General features: G+C 40.5%; 1 protein-coding gene across 2 annotated transcripts; it reads left to right on the forward strand.

The window, feature by feature from the left end:
• The first annotated feature begins 220 nt into the window (after positions 1 to 220).
• On the forward strand, positions 221 to 16,593 carry wrap53 (WD repeat containing, antisense to TP53). 2 transcript variants are annotated; one of them, XM_042512574.2, is made up of 11 exons: positions 221 to 457; positions 927 to 1,381; positions 1,997 to 2,180; positions 4,177 to 4,272; positions 4,672 to 4,780; positions 6,591 to 6,679; positions 9,031 to 9,254; positions 10,596 to 10,807; positions 12,700 to 12,803; positions 13,023 to 13,166; positions 14,039 to 16,593. In XM_042512574.2, the coding sequence occupies exons 2-11, from the start codon at positions 1,102 to 1,104 to the stop codon at positions 14,262 to 14,264; spliced, it is 1,668 nt and encodes a 555-aa protein (XP_042368508.2). In that variant the 5' UTR covers positions 221 to 457; positions 927 to 1,101; the 3' UTR covers positions 14,265 to 16,593. The 2 variants fall into 2 exon arrangements, with proteins under 2 accessions (XP_042368508.2, XP_087929332.1); XM_088073206.1 differs by lacking the exon at positions 221 to 457 and adding an exon at positions 499 to 589.
• Positions 16,594 to 20,045: the final 3,452 nt, after the last annotated feature.

Consider the following 20,045-nt stretch of genomic DNA (forward strand, 5'->3'; position numbering starts at 1 on the left):
TAGTTTATTATATTCAATATCTTTTAGAAAACAGTCAATATTAGGTTTTTATAGCTAAACCTATATTTTTGTGTATAAACTTTGCTGGAATTATAACCAAATTAATTAGACCAAATGCTTTCTTATTTTCTTGGGTAATTGAGAAAGTCAAACACCACATTTTCCCAAAATAATATTTAAGTGAAATTGTGTGGAGTGCATAAGGGGAAAAAAATAACGAGCGCGTCATCAAAGCAACTCTCGCGATACTTTGAAACACATGGCCGCCCACAGTGTTTACAACTTCTCGCAATGAAGTGGTGAATAGAAACACAAAGTCGCGAAGTAGAAGGACGTCGAGTTATTTAGAGTAGTATTCGGACTCTCCGGCTTTAGGTGAAACTTTGACAGCATCGAGGAGAAAAGGTTTTACAGCCAAAACACGAGCAAAAAAAAGGCCAGGCAAGCCGCAACACAGGTAGGTAGCTCGAGACTGCTAGCGGAGGCTAATGCTAACAAGAGCTAACGTGAGGTAGTTGCCTTTTCTGTTGTGGACTGACGGTTACTGGGAATTTAAACATTTTTTCGTTATTTGACAGTGTAATTCAAGGTAAAAAAGAGCTGCGGAGCACGTATTGACTAAAAGTTGTAAGGGGTTGTGGTGTAATTCGTACCTCACAAGCGTGAACTTAGCAAAATTGACATTAAGGCTAGTTTGAAGAGATTGGCTCTGTCACGACTAGCCACAGGTGTTTGAATGGTGTTTGCACGTGCCGTTTGGAGTCCATAATTAAGTCATTTAAATAAGAAACATACTCTTCTGAACTGAATGATGTGTTTGAACCATTGCAATGGCGCTAATACATTTTGACATGTATTTCCCGTCTTATATTGTTTGCCTCACTCATACTGTCCCGCTTGTCTCCATCTTACTTGTCTTTTTCTAGGCTAGTGGGTGCTGTGATGTCCTCGACCCCCAGCAGACTCAAACACCCACACTGCAGGAAGAAGCACTATCCTAGTAGCACCTACCTCACCCACGTCTGACAGCCAACCCCCAGACACAAGGCACCAGGACGCCAGATACAGGACTTGACAGGACAGATTGATAAACAAAGAGAAATGTCTGACTCAGCTGGAGGTGGTGAAAGCGGTGGTGGTGTGGCAGGTACAGGGCAGGACGCAGAAGCGGATAATGAGCCCCCTCATCAGGCACCACCTTTGCCTGAAGGTGACAACGCAGAGGTAGGGGAGATCTCAGAGGAAGGGGTACCTCCGTCTGCCAAGCGGCCCAGGATGAGTGAGGAGGAAGAGGGACTGGAGCAGACTGCAAAGGACATCGAGGTTCATGGAGAAACACCAGCACAGAAAGTGCAGGAAGACACAGTCCTACCTGCACAAAGTAAAGTATCTACAGCTGCGTGTATCAAATTAAAGATTTAAACAAAATCAGTTAATTCATGTTAGGTTATGTAGATTTTTATTCAAGATTATCTTGAAGCCTGAGGCGACATCAAATTTCGTGTGTTCGTTTCAGATGTCTTTCACAAGTATTTAAACCTTTGAGCCCTGAGAAAATTGGTGCTGTTCCTTTAAAAAAACATAGAAACAATGGCAATGAGCAACTTGGTAATCAGTGTTTCGCATATTACTAAATTTAGAAAATTATTTTTAAAATGTCTAGGGAAAAAGGAACTACGCTAGGGAAAAACTGTGTTTATAACTATCATGATTACGTATTTGAAATTGTTACAAAATTATTTTAATTTTAAGCACTCTTTCAAGTGCATTTTCATTCATGCAAGTTCATTTCTGTAGGTTTTTTAAAACTTACATTTTCTTTGTTTTTGGTGTTTTTAGAAATTTTCAGGTTATTTGTTTGTACTTTTTGGGGCCATTTTTTCTTTACTAGCTCATTGCCTTCCCATGTTTTTGAAAGAAAACAAGCCACTTTGCTTAGGTTTCAAAAAGTTAACGAAACAACCTCTACAACTGTATTATGTGATGCCGGGAACAGGAGAACCACAACAGTGTGAGGAGGAGGGTGGAGTTGGGGAAGAGGTGCCCGTCAGAGGCGAGGTTGAAGAAGAATGCCGTCAGAATGGAGATGGCGAGCATGAGGCACCTTTAGAAGAAGAAAAGGAGGGGAAACCAGAGGAGGAGCACAACGGATCTGCAGACAGCCCCAGTGAAGGGCAGCGGTAAGTGGAGGAAAAAGTCAGGTTTATTTTTAACTTCTGTTGCCATTTAAGTAGGGGTAAAGATACAGCAGGCACACCATCAAGTGAACTATTTTAAGCAGGATATTTTTGGAGGGTGGAGGTGTTGTGTAATGATTATGAAGATGTATGGTGTTTCCGAACTGGAGAGAGATGGTTTTGTGCATGTGCTAAAGAAAATTAGGTTTTTGTAGTTGCAATGTCCCCCCATCAAAAAAAAACAAAAAACAACAATATTTCTTGATCATATACTTTACTGGGCAGTCACTACCACAAACATATGTGGCTTATTTTTTCTCACCTGTTTGTGTATTAATTAGACATGTGATATTTGCAAATTGTCTTAAAAATCCTTCCAGTTATTTAGCTGTTAGCTGTTAGGTTATTTACTTATTTGCACCACTCACTCACTTCTTGGGGTATCTTGGTTTTACCATGAGCACTACTGCTCTTCAGTACATGCAGTGACACTCATGAAACTTTACAATTGGAAAATGATGTAAAGTATGAGATATGCTTTTTTAGTTTTAACAAGAAAGACAGACCATGCATCATAATCTAATGCAGTGGTTCCCAAACTATTTTTTAAAGGACTCCTTTTCTATTATTGAGTAATTTGATGACCCCTGACGTGGATCACCTGATGTGACAGATTTTGTGGATATTTTATATTATGTTCAATGCATAGCATCATTACAGAACAACTGATAAATTGTACTGTTAACCCAAATGATAAATTAAATGGCTGCACAAAGTTTTAAATGATTTTATTGAAATTTGAGCAGATTAATTACTGTGAATATTGCATTAGAGATGAGTGTTCCTGATATTTTGATCCTGATCTGATTATCTTTCCGTATTATGTTATTATATTTTTTTTTATGTTTGCGAATTCAGTGTTTTCTTCTCCCTTATGCTTGGTCAGTACTCAATAAGCTTTTTGGTTGATCTAACTACATTCTTTTCTGAAACACGACATGGTCGTTAAGCAGAAAGTATATGCTCTTTGAATACAGCTTGTGTCCAGGTGTTCACCATGCCCTTGTCCTGTGAGGTGTTAAGTTTATATCTCAGGTAATAATCTAAATTTAGAAAATAATTTAAATTGTTTTTGCCAACTGTATACATTTCTCAAAAGTTTTCTTAAACCCTTTAAATTAAGACGGCTTTGTGACCTCACCCTAGTAGAGGTCAGGACCACAAGTTTGGGAACAAATGATCTAATGTGCATAAAACTATAGAAACTGTCTCCCACCTGGCATCACTAAGTTGCAACAAAGCAGTTAACCTAAAACACAATCTACTGATAACAAGTTTTAGAAACATTAAATTATTATAGTTTTACTCAGATTGATGACATCAACCACACATATGATAATTACGGCAATATTGTTGTAAAATGTGTAAAGATACTGTCAATCTAAATCAACAAGACTCTTTTTTTCAGTTTCCTCAGCCTAAGCCAGGCAGGAAATTGTGAGGAAGTAAGCAGTTGGGGATGGGGGGTGTCATTGTAATCCAAATATTATGATAATTGCACAGTTATTTGAACATGCGTAATTACCTGCGAGTGTTACATGTTGCTCTGCTTCCTCTGTACATTGTATGCTGGCACTGATTTTGAAGTGAGGCAGCAAAATGCAAAATACTTTAACTGATTAAATAATGAACACTGTCAATCATCACAACGGGAACATTTGGAGAGGATGACATGGGATGAAAAATGATGGAATTAACGTGAGGAGCTGTAAAATATAATTAACAATCCACTCCACTGTGTGGTGACATTGTGTCTTCATTTTCCTGTTGGGCTTTTTGCAAGTTGACCATACTTTATGAAAGACAAGAACTGCATGTCACAAGTCAAATTTGTGGTTGCGTTATAACTTCGACTTCAGTAAGAATTATGTTGTGTGATGTTGTCATGACTTTTTAAATCTTATTAACAGAAGATTTGTCCTTTTTTTCCTGCTTCCAGCCTTGGCCTAGATTTTACCCAGAACCCCCAGATGCTCACTGGTTCCTGGACTGAGTTCTCCAACTTTCCAGAGAATTACCTCAAAGGCTGTAAATGGTAATCCCGTCTAGAATTAACATGAGGTTGTGGATATTTTAAGTATATAACTTTTGAATTTGTGGGTCAGCATTTTAATGATCGCCATTAAAATAAGACCATTATATTTGTAAATGTTGTGCCCAGGGTCAGATATTGATGTCCTGGATTAATGAGAAAATGATGATCTTATAGTTTAAATTAGGTGGGAAAATGAGTTTCACTCTGTTTGTCACTCCCAGGCCAGATTGGGAAGATTATTACAGACAGTATAGTATAATAGACAGTATGCTATAAATGGCACCTTTATTCCAAACTGCCTTTGTACAATCAACCCATACAGGAGCAGAAAACCCGTCTGTGCACATGTTGTTAATACACCATCATTTTTTTTTCATCTTCCCTCCTTTTCTATACCAGGGCCCCTGATGGTTCCTGTATCCTGACCAACAGTGCAGACAATGTGCTCCGTGTGTACAACCTCCCTCCAGAAATTTACAGCTACAACTGGGACTTGCTCCCTGAGATGGTAAGCACACATAGCTAACCATCAGGGGTTCTCTGAATGTTTGTGCAGAGGATAGAAAAAAAGGAGCAGGCCAAGGGAATGTTTGCAACATACAGAAAACCTTAAATTTGTGTCATAAAAGCCAGAAAGTTGAAATTACAAGAACAGAACTTTTTATAAAAGCTGTATTACAAAATATTGCACATCATTAAAAAGGTGTGGAAGGTCCGAAACCCCTGCCTTGAAAAGAAAACCAACTTATTATTTCCTTTTAAAAGCTGTTCAATTCAGCTATAAACAGGAAAAGTTTTGCTTCAGTGTAGTTAATTAACTTTGATAGAGGCCAGTCTTGATCACATTTGCCCAGTAGATACATAAACCCTTACTCTACTCTACTGCAAAATTGAAACAGTTCCTCTAGTGCCTAAATTAGGCCCAAGTCAAGGTCACTCTTTGACTTTAATGCAGAAGCCCTTGCACATTAAGAAATACCTTTTCCTCCATTAAGTTTTATTCGACAGGAGTCCAACAAATGCATTCTATTGATCTAATCTTGTAAAATAGAAAATCAAAGCAACAAAGTGCCTTTATTGCGGCTTTTCCATCGTAAAAACGCAAATAGGCTTATTCATTCTCAAAACCTGGGTGTCTGATAAAAAATGAATTCAGTGTACGATATTGGATCAGTCAAACTTGGGTTAATGGTTTGACAGTTTTTGTTCCCTTTTCAATCCATTCTTGAAAGTTAAGTTACAGTTTCTTAAATTAAACAAATGTGGAGATCATTTAGTGTTGATTCAGTCCTATTAATTGCTTTTTTAATGACCATGTTACAGCATTCATTATACCCATATACACAAACACAATTTGTGGTATGACATGTAGAGCTGCAATGGTAAAAATATCCTGATTCCAGCATCTTAAATGTAAATGTTTTCTGTTGTCTTAACTCCTCCAACAGAAAACTAAATATCTTTTGTTGTGGAAAAACTAAGACACTTGAGGACGTCATCTTGGGCATTGGAAAACACTGACTGGCATTTTTTCACCATTTTGTGACATTACATAGACACAAAATTTAACAGATTAATCAAGAAAATAATCCACAGATGAATCACTAATGAAATTAATCACTGGTTGCAGCTCCACTGATATGTGGGGCTTTGAAGTTAAGAGCTAACAAATAACGTCTTAGAGTAACAATTCATCCACTCTTTCACTTTGATTAAAAAGATTTGTGCTCTGCACTGCTGTAGTTGTTTTTAATGCCATAATCTTTTTTATAACATATTCACATGCCTTTCAGACACTGTCTGAATAATGACATATGTCCAGTAAAGAAAAGCTCACTAACCTGAAATGTGTTGACGATGATTTCTATATGTATGTTGTGTTACAAACAACTAAGAAAAAATATGTCAATCAATTGAAGGCAGCAGCTTGGAAAAATGTATTGCAGAAGATTGAAAAAACATTCTGTCCTTTAGGTTTTAGGAAATATCAAATGGCCAGCCAATCTCTTAATTGTATTACAGGCTGGTAGATTGGGATCACTGAACAAAAATAATTGAAATATAATCCATTTTCTTCCATTACAGAGATTTCACACCGCTTGTGAAAAGGGTAGAAAATTAAGCTTTTATTGCTGGATTTCTCACACGGCGCCACTGGCTTTTCATATTGAATTTTACGACGAGGAAAAGCCTGTGAGATTGTCCTGTAGCCACCTATTCAGTACCAGCATCAGTCGCTACAATTTGATTATACTGTCTATACTGTCTACTCTGTGTTTTATTTCCTGAGTGTCATGTCTCCTTTTATTCTGCGACAGAGTCCAGTGCTGAGGATGGCAGAGGGAGACACCATCTACGACTACTGCTGGTTCCCAAAGATGAACTCTCTCGACGCGGACACATGCTTGTGAGTCCAACTCGATCTTTGCCAGACCGTGCCTTGAGCCTCAGCTCTTTAACAGCTGGATAGCTGAGATATTTAAAGTTCACTGTGAAGGTCAGCCTGCCACTTGATGAAGCATGTATACACAGAAACGCCACTGTTGTTTTTCCAGGCTGGTGTCAGTCAGTGATTGGTGTTTTTGATCTACATCTTTGATAGATAGAGTTGTGTGTTAGTAAGATTTTCTGTGTACTCGAGCCTGTCTAATAGACTATCCGAATATGGAGGATGTTGTTGTATGCTTGTGACTCATTCTTTGATCCCTATGGTATTTGGGCTCGTTGTGGGAGCCGGCTGCCAGCGTGGAGATGGCTGTAAAAGCTTTCTGATGTCTCTCATTATGAGTGAAGAGTTGGCCTTCGTCTTGTCTGCCTCTGCCTCCGCCGCAATCCACTCGGCTGTTTGAGGCCCACGGTGCTTTTCAGCATGATTCAGCCCACTAACAGCTCTCCCGGGTCCAGGCAACACCTAAGGGGCCTCATGATTCCCTGACTTCAGGCTTATCTTTTCATCTCATTCTCTCTTTTTGTTGTTGTTGTGTGTGTGTGTGTGTGCGCAAGCGTGCGCTCTAGCAGCCTTTTGAAATGTGGTAATTGTGACATCACTGTGTGTCTGTGCGCGCGACATCAGTAACACCCAGCCATCACCGTGGAGATTGCGTATCGTCTGTGGCGAGAGAGGTAGGGCCGTGCTAATGAGCTGAGGTCAAGTTGCCAACAGTTTTCACTGTGTGTACCCCTCCTCCTTTTGGCTACCCCCGGCCTCCAGTTACAGCCTCCACCCTCCGAGAGATCCCTCTGATCAAGGCCCAGCGTTGGCACAGCTCCACCCCAGCACCAGACAGCCTCCACTGTGTAAGAGTAGGAGGAGGGGGTCAGGAGCTGTATGTCCAAAGATGAGAGTTGTGTAAACAGCACAATGATCAACAAACGCCTCATGTGGACAGTGAACCACTTGAGGCTTGTGAATCTGCCAAAGTCGTGCAAAGATCTGTCTGTCATACGGATGAGGATGCCAGCAGGAGTTGACAGCAGATATTCTTCGTATTCTTCAGATCACTGCCACTGAGCTCCTGCAGGGCACAGCCAGGTGGTCGGACAAGCTCAGAGTTGATTGTTAAGGGCCAAGGCGAGCGGATGAAAGGTTATGGTTGTGATTAACATGTTTACAGCCAACCTGTTTTTCTAGTGCCTTTTTGTGTCCTCTTCCTCCCTCCTCCTCCTATTTTCACATCTCCCTTTTTGTTTCTCATTCCTCCCCCTGCGCTCCTTGAACTTCTGTCTGCCAAAAGCCGTGTGTTGTTGATTCCCCTCCTGTAGAGAGGGAATAAGGGCCCCTGTTATGGCTCGGTTAAGTTGCACTGAGTTCTAGGCATTGCTCCAAGCTAACAGCAGTCTAGCATTATAATTGGGCATTTCCCTGCTCTGGAATAAAGCTGCGGCTCAGAGGGGCCATAACAGAACACGGCAGCAGTGGTAGGGGCTAATTTCCTTTGTCTAATTGAGCCGCAGTGATGTTTCAGCATTTGTTCAGTGCCCAGTAATTAGAGTTAAAAAGGCATGGCTCAGTCTTTGGCCCTGATTTGAATCAATAAGAATGTGCTGTGGTCTTGTCTCCATAATGAGGCATAGCACAATGCTGTGTATTTGTTTTGATGCATTGATACATTCAGGTGGATGTGTTGCATTGCGTGTGAGGTTAGAAGCAAGACATTAATCAAACCAGACGTTTTGTTTTCATACATAATGTAATATTTCAAAGATTTGCGGCTGCCTATTTAATTTGAATATGGTTAGTATCCTCTAAGATTCAGCAGATTCAGCAGATTAAATCACCACTCTAAATATAAAACATCACAAGTTTTATATTTAGAGACAAATACTGATTGACACTGTGTTCATTCACTCCTCATAAATATGTTCTTATTGAAACTCTAAAATGAGTCTTTTTTAATTGCTATCTGTTAAAAGAAATGCCCACAAGGAAAATAAATGTGGACTATTCCCAGCCTTTTTTCAAACTTTCATAATTTGCATCATTCAGCTCAATTAATTTTTATTTATAAAGCCCAATATCACAAATCATAATTTGCCTCTGAGCTTTACAACATGTTACATCTCTGTCCTTTGACCCTCACAGCAGATAAGGAAAAAGTCCCCCGAAAACAGGGGAAACAGGAGTCACATTTAAGTCAATACTTAAATGTGACTCCTTATTTCCAGCTGTCTGTTAGTCCTTTTCCTGTATGTCTCAATAAATAAATCTCTTCCACTCATTGCCATCCTTTTTGTCTGGCCTGTCATCCTCTTTTGCAGCTTAGCCAGCAGTAGCCGTGACAACCCAGTCCACATGTGGGATGCATTTTACGGGGAGGTGCGAGCCAGTTTCCGACCCTACAATCACCTGGATGAGCTGACAGCAGCCCACTCTTTGTGCTTCTCACCTGATGGATCACAGCTCTACTGCGGCTTTGACAAAACTGTCAGGGTCTTTCACACTGAGCGTCCAGGAAGAGACTGCGAGGAGCGGCCCACCGTAGGTCAGTTCTCAACTACTCTCACACAGTTTTAGCTCAAAGTATCATTTTGCCAGTTTGTGTGATTTAGCTGATTAAATCTTGCATGTTTTACAGTGCCATGGACTAATCTTACAGACAGTTTATTAAGTTTCCTTTAACTTAAAAGTTGATACAAGCAAATTAAATCTATTCTGTGGTCTCGCATTATGTAGTAAATGAAATACTTCTTGAGAATGGTGGAAAGTTCATTTCGACTGAGATGGATAATTATTTGTTATGAACAATATAAACAAGCGATGATTTACGAGTTACATAAAGTGTGTATTCCAATCTCAGAGCAGGAACTGCTTTGAAAACTCTCCTTGTTCAAGGACGCTAACTCCGAGAATGAAGAACAATTCTCTAAAAGACTTGCATTCACAAGCTGTGTTCAATCAAACCCACAAGAGAAACAATAAGTAAACAGGGCAGATGTGAAAAGGATAATGTAAAGTCAGTTGTTCCTTGTGTTGAAAGAGTAGCTGTTTGACAGCCAGCTGTCAACATCTAACAAGCTGGAGTGTCCTTGAACAAATCAACAAGAACAGTTTTTATTATGTGCTTCAAAAACAAAAATATAAAGGAAACTAGATGTTTACTGTGATGAAGTTTCAGCTCGCTGGCAGGCTTTTATCACATACTGAAATGAACTGAACCAGAGTCTGCCTTGTAGTTAACAGACTGACATATCCTAAACCACTAAGTGATATTTCAGAATGTCAGTAAGTTTCAACTAGCAGGTTGAATTTTTTTTTTTTCCATAATTTTTTAATATTTTAACACATGAAGTGGCATGGTTTGCAGGGTGAGGGGTACATTTTCAGGAGGCAACGAACAAACCTGATAGCAAATACAAAATGCTTGAAATCTGGATTTTTTAAACCTAAACTCTGCAACACTACCAGCTCAACATCTTGCTCTGGTAGATCATTGCCGTCTGTGGTTTCTTGTCTGTTTGGCCCCATCAACTTGGCTTGACAATTAATAGCTGCAAATTATACAGACATGTATGGTTATTCTCAAAACGGGGTATGTGATACATCTGAGGACTGCGCCAAACCCTTGCCTCTGCTATTTTGTACAAAAATGCCATTTTTTAAGTGAGAAAGAGGATGATTGGGAAAGAAGTAATCGGAAACAGATGATCGAAATGTGAGTTCATGTGTGCATTGTTGAGAAATATTTTCCTCTCAGAGATGTAATCAGGAATGTAGGAGCTGCCAAAAAGTCAACTTGGAGGAGAAGTGATTGGGAGTTGTGTCTTGTGAACTCTTTAAAAGGCTGACAGCTCTGCCAAATGCCACTTTGTTGTCTTCACTGCAGTGAAGAAGCAGGGCCAAAGTGGCATCATCTCCTGCTTTGGCTTCAGCCCCTGCCAGTCTGTTTACGCCTGTGGCTCTTACTCCCGCTGTGCTGGCCTCTACTCCTGCCAAGACGGCACCCTGCTGGCTCTACTGCCGACCCGTCACCACGGAGGCCTCACCCACCTGCTCTTCTCTCCTGACGGCAACTACCTGTACACCGGCGGGCGCAAGGTGAACACACACACACACACACACACACACACACACACACACACACACACACACACACACACACACACACACACACACACTGATGCAGTATATAAGAAGAGACTTGAGGATTATGGTGCTGCTGCATTTGAATGATCACACACGCACCATCAGTAGGCTGTTAGCAGTTAACAAATGACTCCGCTCTGTTGCATCGGAAAATTAGTTTACAAAAACAATGTCAAAGCTTTTGGACAAGAGCTTCATATGCTAATTTCCTGTCTTGATGGCATGAGTCAGCATGTAATGAATCTGATTAGTCATCATGGCATTCCCCCAAAAGTGAAAGTCTAAAGGATTCACTGAAGTGCAGCAGAGGTTGCCATCACAGGAGCTTCAGTTTGCACCTATTAGATTATTGTGTTAGTTTTTATTCCCCTCCTCAGTTCCAGACAGTGTCTGGAGTCTTCTCAGAGTTTGACATCACTGAAATCAAATTCATCTCAATGTTCTATTGGCAACTAAGAGACAGAACGCGCAGATAAAATCAGAGACTCCATAACCGTCAGCCTCTGCTTGATTCAATGCCCTCCATTCATTCCTGTTACAATATGTCACCCTGTTCATGTTAAATATAGACTAGTTAGGCATTCCAGAGTCAACAAAGTTACTTTGTAGCATGCAAGTCACTGCCAGTTAATTCATCTACAAATTAGCAGCAGGGTCAAGAGTATAATGTGCTGTACACTGCAGATCTATGATAAACTCATATCAAGTGTAACTTAAGTTGTATTTGGTTGGTAGGGCTTGTATTTAAAAAAGGTATAAGGATACTGATGTACAGTGTGCATTTTGCATCATTCCAAAATGGAAAGAAATTCATGAATTAAGCCATTTTTTAAAGGAATACCCCACAGCTGAAATGACCACTTGTATATCAATTACCCACCCTGTGTTCTATTGAATTCATGAAGAAAAGTGTATTTTCTTGCATGCCTCTATGCTGAAATAAAAATGAAAAACAGAGAAAATTGTAGACGAATTAAAGTCACAGGTGACCATGTTTAACAACAGCAAAAACATGTGTTCACAAATTTTCCCACAACTCAAGCAGTGTAATCAAAGTCTCATTTATCCAGTCATACGCTCAGTACTTCCCAAACATACAGCCCAGCCTGATCGGACTCTGGAATAGAATTATACTTATTTTATTCTCTCTTAAAAGCCAGACTATTAAAAAAACAGTAATTTTACCTTGCTGAACACGAAAGCTGCTGATCTACTGCTGCCTCCATAAATAGTTTTTATGAATTTGTTTTTTCCTTCACCCTTTAAAACAAGTCAAGCAAAAGCACAAACATATTGATCAAGGCAGTGGCAGACCAGCAGCTGCCATGTTCAGTGTGCTGGCATAAGGTAAGCGTAGTTAATTTAAATTTTAGTAAAGTTTTAAATAGTAAGGATTTGCAAAAATGCATGTGTTTGGAAAATATTGAGCGTACGACTGGATAACTGAGACTTGGATTACACTGCATAAGTTGTTCGAGCTCTCTTAAGTGGATGTTTGTTCACATTAGAGGCATATGAGAAAAACTAAGTTTTCTTTGTGTACATAACACTGGGCAAGTTACTGATATATTTATCCCTTCAAGCGTACAATAAGCCAACATTTTTTTATTTGAATGTCTTTGATCAAATACATAACCTGTGATATCTACCTGTAGTCAGCTCTGTAGCCCAGGACTGAAAGCTCTCATACAAAGTGTGTGTGTGTGTGTGTGTGTGTGTGTGTGTCTGTGTGTGTGTGTGTGTGTGTGTGTGTGTGTGTGTGTGTGTCTCTCTCTCTCTCTCTCTCTCTCTCTCTCTCTCTCTATATGTCTTGTGTGTCTGTGTCTGTTTGTGTCTGTGTTTAGGATCCAGAAATCCTGTGCTGGGACCTAAGAGAGCCGGGCAAGGTTGTTTTTTCACTGAAGAGAAATGTGGACACTAACCAGCGCATCTACTTTGATCTGGACCTGTACGTTAACTTCATTAACTAGATCGTTACTCTTATTTTATTTTAACTTCAGTGATATGCGTGTGATTTGAACTGTGGAAAACAGTTGCTACTGTCCCAAAGACCACATAATATACATCTCTTTACTCAGCATTAACACTGACCGTTTTGTTGTCTAAATGCTGGTCAGTCACCTGCATTATGTGGATTGTGCACAGATGTTTGTTCTTTTATGTACAGGTCAGGCAGGTACCTGCTGAGTGGTGACACAGAGGGAGTGGTTTCAGTGTGGGACACCCTGACGGCTTCTCCTGATGGTAACGAGGAGCTACTGCAACCTCAGCTCAGGTTCCAGGCCCATTGGGACTGCACCAATGGCATTAGGTATGAATGAAAGAAAAAAGTAAACTCATCCCATTGGCTGGCGACACATACCATCGCTGTTTTATCACTGATTCAGATTCAGTAAAGATAGAAAAGATAAACTATTTCTAAAATCTGACTGCCATAATTTCTTACCATGGTATAAAAAAGGCTAATAACATATAAGAAGCTACTCATTTATCCAGGTCAAGGGTTGTCTTGCTGTCAGAAGTCAAATACAGCCATCCAGGAAGCTCATTAGCACTTCAGGTAATGTTACAAAAATAGCAAAAACCAGTCACAAACATTGACAATCCTCATAGACAAGATAACATATTAGCAGACAGATGCAGAACGATAGCTGTGAGCAGAAGAGAGAAGGTAAACAATGAGGTCCATCAATCATGTTCAGTGACTGCGTTGCTGTTTTCCTTCCTGATTGTCCCGCTGTGTTTGTGTCTCCCAATCATTTGCACAAAAGCATAGGAAATGTAAACAAATATCCAAACATATTTTAGATAAGAGGCTCCCAATTTCCGAGTTCTAATATTACACAACAGTATTAGTGCTTTGTGAGAACAGAGAGCAATAACAGCCGCGCGTGTGCGCCTTGATGAAACACTCAGTATGCTGCTCTGTATTCTGTGTAGAAACGGAGTAGCTAAAAACTAAAAATGAAGCATCATGGCTGCGAGTGTGCTATAATTATGTATAGAATCTCGACTTCAATTAATTCAGTTGTTTTAGGACTGTGAAATGCATCACTTATGTTCTCTTTGTGGTTACATCTTAATGTACTTTAAATGCATAACAAGTACAGAACTGCAGTGCATATTTCATGCTTTTTTTGCATTTCAAATTCCCCCAGTTCTAAATTTTTTCCTCTTCTACAGTATTCATCCCTTTATGCCCCTGTTGGCAACATCCAGCGGGCAGCGGCAGTTCCCGTGGCCCGGCGACAGTGAGGGTGACTCCGCCTCAGAGGGCGAGGGAGGCGAGGCTGTAATGTCTCCTCAGGAGATCCGACAGGACAACGCCCTGACGCTGTGGTGGGCCGGGCCCCTCAGTCCCGCAGCCGAGGAGAACCACGAGCAGAGCACAGAGGTGGTGGAGGCCTGAAGCCCTGTTAGTTCAGCCAGCTGACACAAATTGAGTTACACTTGCCATGTGATATTTATTTTGGGGATGTTTGGTGTGGATAAAGCTAATTATGAGCCAGTCTGTTTGCCTTCAGCAACATGAAGTGCTGGGAGCGGAGAGCATTTCTGAAATAATTTTAAACAAGAAACATCTGGTAACCTTAAATATTAGATAATTCAAAGTCCAAAAAAATATCTCAAATTGATTCTTAAAAGTATAATATGCAGGATTGTCATTTACTCTTTGTAAACACACTAACCAGTAAAAGTGAAAGTCAGAGCCAAACCCAGATTCACTCTCGTTTGGCATTTTGCCTTGTGATATCTGCATTTTTTCAGGGCTATGTCTTTTGGATGGTCTGCTGGCATGTGGTCACTACCTTGCCATAAAGCCCATAAATGTCCTGAACACAGAAAATAAGAAGAAAAGTAAGAAAATCCAGACAGACAGCAGGGTTGTAAGTGATGATTCAGAGTTGCTAGTTCTTTGAGTCTATGCATTGTGTTTTTGTAGGAAAATCCTGCATAGTATATCTTTAATATGTAATACCTTTAAGTTACAACAGTTACTGACAGTAAAAAATGTCTAAGATTAAGGGATTATGAAACAAAGCAAATCAAGTCAGTACAGAACAGATTTTCAGGGTTCTGTGTGAAGACTTATTTGTTGTAATTTAGTGAAAAATCCTTTTTTTTCTAAGACTGTGGTCGATGCAAAAGCAAGAAGGTTTTCTTTAAAGCCGTAAGACCAGTCCATCCCTTTCCATTGGGATCCGCTTTGTTCTGAGTGTCGTCGTCTGACGTGTCCACCAGGATCTGTGAGGATCCCTATGCGGATGTCTGCGTGCAGCCCAAACTTTGTCACTGTGCAAACTGTACATACATAGCAAGTGCACTGCCTGTGCATTCTCCAGTAAATATTTTCTCTGGTTCCATACTCCAGTCCGGTCGGTGGTGAATGCACATCAGGCTGATTTGCCATTAAATAGAATGCTTCTCCTCGTTGATGTTTCTCATCTCTTGCAGCAATGTATTGTATTCCCTGTCCCTTGTTGGACTCTCTTGAAGCAGTTGCTCATCGTATTTTCTCTTTTTTCCTGTTAATCCAAAACCAACAAACACAGGAGCTATTCTTGATGTCGTGATCTTCTTTACTAACGCACACGTCTTCTTCTTGATTTTTATGGCGGCTGCATGGAACGCCAGACCAGTGCGGAATGCAGAAAGTATGACCAAACCTTTACTCGGGTTGAGACAAGATATGGATTCCGTTAGGATTGGGTTGGGACCTGATATTCCTCAATTTTGTCATTTTATTAGTGGGAGATTTTTTTTTATCCAGACCAGATGAAATATAAGGAATCTTTATTTAAACTCTCTTTTGTGGCGTATGTGCCTCCTCAATTGGATGAATATGGCCGAACTGAAGGCCTTGACTGGCGTGAAGCAGCCCAGTGTCTGTCTACTGATCACACCTCCGATCTGAGTCGAATCTGTGCGAGTGTTTGTTTACGTGTGTATGGCTGTAATGCTGCCCTGGAGATTCCCTAACTGCTATAGTTACAGTAAGTGCCATTTGTTCTTGAGCTTTGCTTTTGTAAACCGATGGGATCTCCAGTTTTTAACCTTGTTTTTTAAACTGTTGGACGCACCAAGTGTTGTGTCGCTCTGTGCATGCCCACAAATGTATATTTTTGTAAAGCCATGATGATCATTCTAATTTTTTGAATGTATACTCTGTAAGCAGCTTGATTACTGTAACCTCATAATCTGTGAAAGTGTTTGAGTAGTGGGTGCACATGGAAAACGAGTGTCTATTATTTTTTTCTACAGATCGGGCTCGGATTACACTTGTACGCGTGCGAGTGGCGACGTGGCAGCACAAAACACATTGTGTTTGCATAATTGTATTAACGATGTACTGCGGTGATTTGCTCAATGCTTTTGTTGCCATCAGCAGGGTGTGCTTTGCTTCAGGGTTTCTTTGCAGGTAGATCAGAGGGAGCACAGTATGCTCCAACCAAAGCCGTGTATCTGTAGACACCGAGGAATCTATCAGTTTTGAAGCCACTGCAGATCCAGGTTTGACTTCTTGGAACTCAAATTTGTTGCCAAACAATAGTAGCTACAATTGTATAGCTATTATTACACAATACAACACAGATTTGCTCCATCTGGAAGCATTTGGAACCATGTAGGCCTTGATGTTTGGACTTAAGTTTCTAGATAGATGGCTGTGTCTGCAACAGGTGTCTTTCTGGTGGTTTTTATTCAAGCTGCAGTGAATTAAAAGCATATCTCTTCACATATTCACGGTCTTATTCATTTTTTGTCCTTTCTGTTTAAGGCAGTTCAGAGTTGGATGCCCTGTAATAAATCCCCCATGGATGCGAGATGATGTTATACTCGAGTCAAGAGGCAGCTCTTAAAAGCTAAAGGGACTATTGGCTTTTGCTTATGAGATGGAAAGTATTCATAGCTTTCACCTTTCCCCCACACATTCTGTATGAATGCGCACACACTCATGTATTTGATTGTCTGAAACCACAGGGGCACACCGAGCAGAGAGCCAAGTTGGAGAGCCGCGCTGTTGTGTTGTGCGGGTTGCTTAGCGACCGTCTCCGCCTTGGGAGAGGAAAGTAGGTAGAAAGACGACAAGAAGGAAAATTGGTGGCAGAGAGAGATGAAGAAAAAAGGCAAACAGGTGGAATAAATAATCCAGCAGTTCAGTGATTGCTACTTGTTTGTGTGAGGGTCTGGACTCGTCTTAATGTCAGCTCTGCCAGAGTGAAGTGTGGTGATGAGTTTTACAGGAAGTGATTATGATGCAGACACGCTGGCACCATGAATCAATCTATAGGCACTTCCTTGGGCTTGAAGTGTATGCTCTGTGAAGTTGTAATGTAAGCGTTTCTGCATTATATCTAATCAAAAGAAGTTGCCAGTGATCAACTACAGAGAATCATCTCCCAACTCTGCACTTCGCCGAAGCGCCACAGAGTGTCTTAGGGTCTTGTGTATTACTGTTTTACTTTCATTGCTTAGCAATTTATTTTACTTCTTGATTCACTTGTCAAATTTTGGCGGAAGCTGCAGCTTCTTACGTCAAAGAAGTTGTGATAAATCCATTGCAGTCTACCTTCCCAGCATAAAATGACAAATTTAGCAATTAGCCAGCGAACATAGTGGAGCATTTAGCAGCTAAAAAGACACTGTTTCCTTGAAAATGTTATTGAGAGCAAAACAAAGCTAGAAGGAGAGTCGGTGTTACACTTAAATTTATCAGATATACAAGTGTGTCTCTAAACGATGGCTAATGTTGCTCTGTGTATGCTGGATGTGCAAATAGAGACTGCACATTTATTCATCACTCTCCACTGACTTTGTATTGCATGACTGTAACTCTGTGTCGTTAGCTAACAACACACTAACAACACACCTCAAAACTGATTTGTGTTGGGATACACCACTAACATGATAAAGAATCCATAACCAGGTTTTTCACAAGATGCCAAACAGAAAAGCAGTAAAATGTGAGGAATCAGCAAAAGGATATGGAAAAAGTGTGGTATCCTGACTGTGTGCTGATGTGCAGCAACCAATTTGTTTAATTTGACCTACAAACTGTAGAGGTTAAGCCATTTAGTGCCTGGTTTTGATCTTTGTTACCATAAATGATAATCTCACCTTGCGATTCCATCAAATTGTTGTAAATATCAAAGTATGTTACTTCTGGCCATTTAGTGGGATCATTTCTCACAAATGTGCAAGATAAAAATAGGGGACACTGACATATACTGACATTAATGAGTTTCGGACCAATAGTTTTGGGAACTCAAAGGGGATCTGCCCACTGGGAGCTCCCCCAAGAACTGTATCTCCAAGGACTTTTTGTCTAAAAAGCTAAAGAGGCACACTGTATTTTATTCATTTATTTAATTTTATTTTTTTTTATTATTATTTTGAAATATGCGGGTATCTTTTTACATGAGGCCAAAATGGGTGGCACACGGTAGAGGAAGTCTTGGCCTGGATATTTAGTGGCTAAACCAGATCTGTTAGAAATATGGGCCCTCACCCACAGAGGCTTATTGTTGTCAGACTGATAGCAATGGGTTCTGCGCACCAACTCTGAAAAGAGAGCTAAAAAAAAGTCCCCCAAAACAGTCCTTTTTACAGAACTACAATCATTCTGAGTTTTTGCAGCGCAGACAGAACAATAAGGATGTACTTACAACTAAGAAAAAGTTCCTGAAGTCTGAAAACCCCTAATGTATTTAGGTCCATCAGTGCAGCATTAATAGTTCACTAAAACCTTTTTTGCTCATCATTTGGGGATGCGGAGTGTAGATTGCTAAGGAAAATGTAACCACATTGAATTAAGCTGGAAACAAAGTGAGGAAAAGGTGTCCTTTGTACAGGCGTGATATTGCCCTGATTAAAAGTCTGGGCATTCGAGTCATTGCTGCAGAGCTGTAATTAGATTCCTTGCCTCAAGGCTAATCCATTGCACATTCACACTTGATTTTCCCCATGATCTTCAGTCCACTATTTAACATTTTATTCTTTGTTTTTTGCCACAAAGTTAGTCAAAACTCATGACAACAACCTTGCTGAAGCATTTGCTGTAAAGTTTGAAATGTACAACGATTCCTAGTATTCTGACTGTTAAAATATTTCCTTTTCAGCTAAAACTACACTAATTGCTTATGATAGATATTGATTTCAATATTGAATGCTGTGGTTTGGTAGTGTTTCAGTCCAGTTGTCTAATGATTCCTTAGAGGCCAAGTCCACCTTGCCAACAATGACATTTGAGATTATACTGAACAAACTTCCCCCTATGTTTGTATTGAAAATGGAATCTGTGCCACCCTTCCAAACGCAATATCGGCCGAACCATGGCGCTGTCACACAGATGACAGCGGAGCCATTATCTTCATCCCAAGGTGGCTGCAGTGTAGTCTTTCCACTTGTGCAGTTAATGAGCCAATCCACATCAAGTGTTCTGTGTTCTGTGCTTCCATTTTCGTCGCATCCTGAGTGAGTCTCCATGGCCTTGCATAAGTGCCTTCCATTAGATGGGCACGCACACACAAACTTAACAGTCCCAGCGCTCATCACCAGAGAGTGTGCGGAATAGTAAGTAATGGGATCTTGATATTAAGAAAGACATTTGAAAACAATTATTCAAATGGCTGTCTGCCTGTTGAATCTCCTAATCCCACAGTGAGGCACTCAAGCAAACACTCAGCGGCGTGACCCCAACTGAATTAGCATGGAGGAAAAGAGGAACACCGCTCTGAAGCTGGAGATGCTAAAATGTCTAGACTGCTCTCTGGTTTGTCACTCTCATGCTGCCTTTTGAAAGGAAAAGGCTTTTTAGAACATGAAGCGGAGGGAACAGATTTGCGGTAGCTTTTAGAGGTTGTCATACATGGCATTTCTCAAAATGTCAAAGGGATGGCTCCTTTATCTCCGAGAGACTTTGAATGTGTTTGGCAGGCGCTTAGCACAGGGCTTCACTCTGACCCGGCTCTGACACCCCAGCGGAGTAGAGTTGTTACATCCAGTTTTCTTCAGACTTAATAGGTTGTGTGCCGCATGTACACAGCTGCCACGTTATATGGTTCTCCTCCTCCCGTTTAGAGCTCGGGTTTTTACGAAAACGCGCCACTTAAATGAGGTGTTAATCATGCAGACAGATCTCAGCCTGATCAAATGTAGGCTGCAGTGGGATGAGATTGGGAGCTAAGATCCA

Source organism: Plectropomus leopardus, chromosome 23 (assembly GCF_026936395.1).
Source record: "Plectropomus leopardus strain MGB_pleo_1.0 chromosome 23, ASM2693639v1, whole genome shotgun sequence".
NCBI classification, from domain to species: Eukaryota; Metazoa; Chordata; class Actinopteri; order Perciformes; family Serranidae; genus Plectropomus; species Plectropomus leopardus.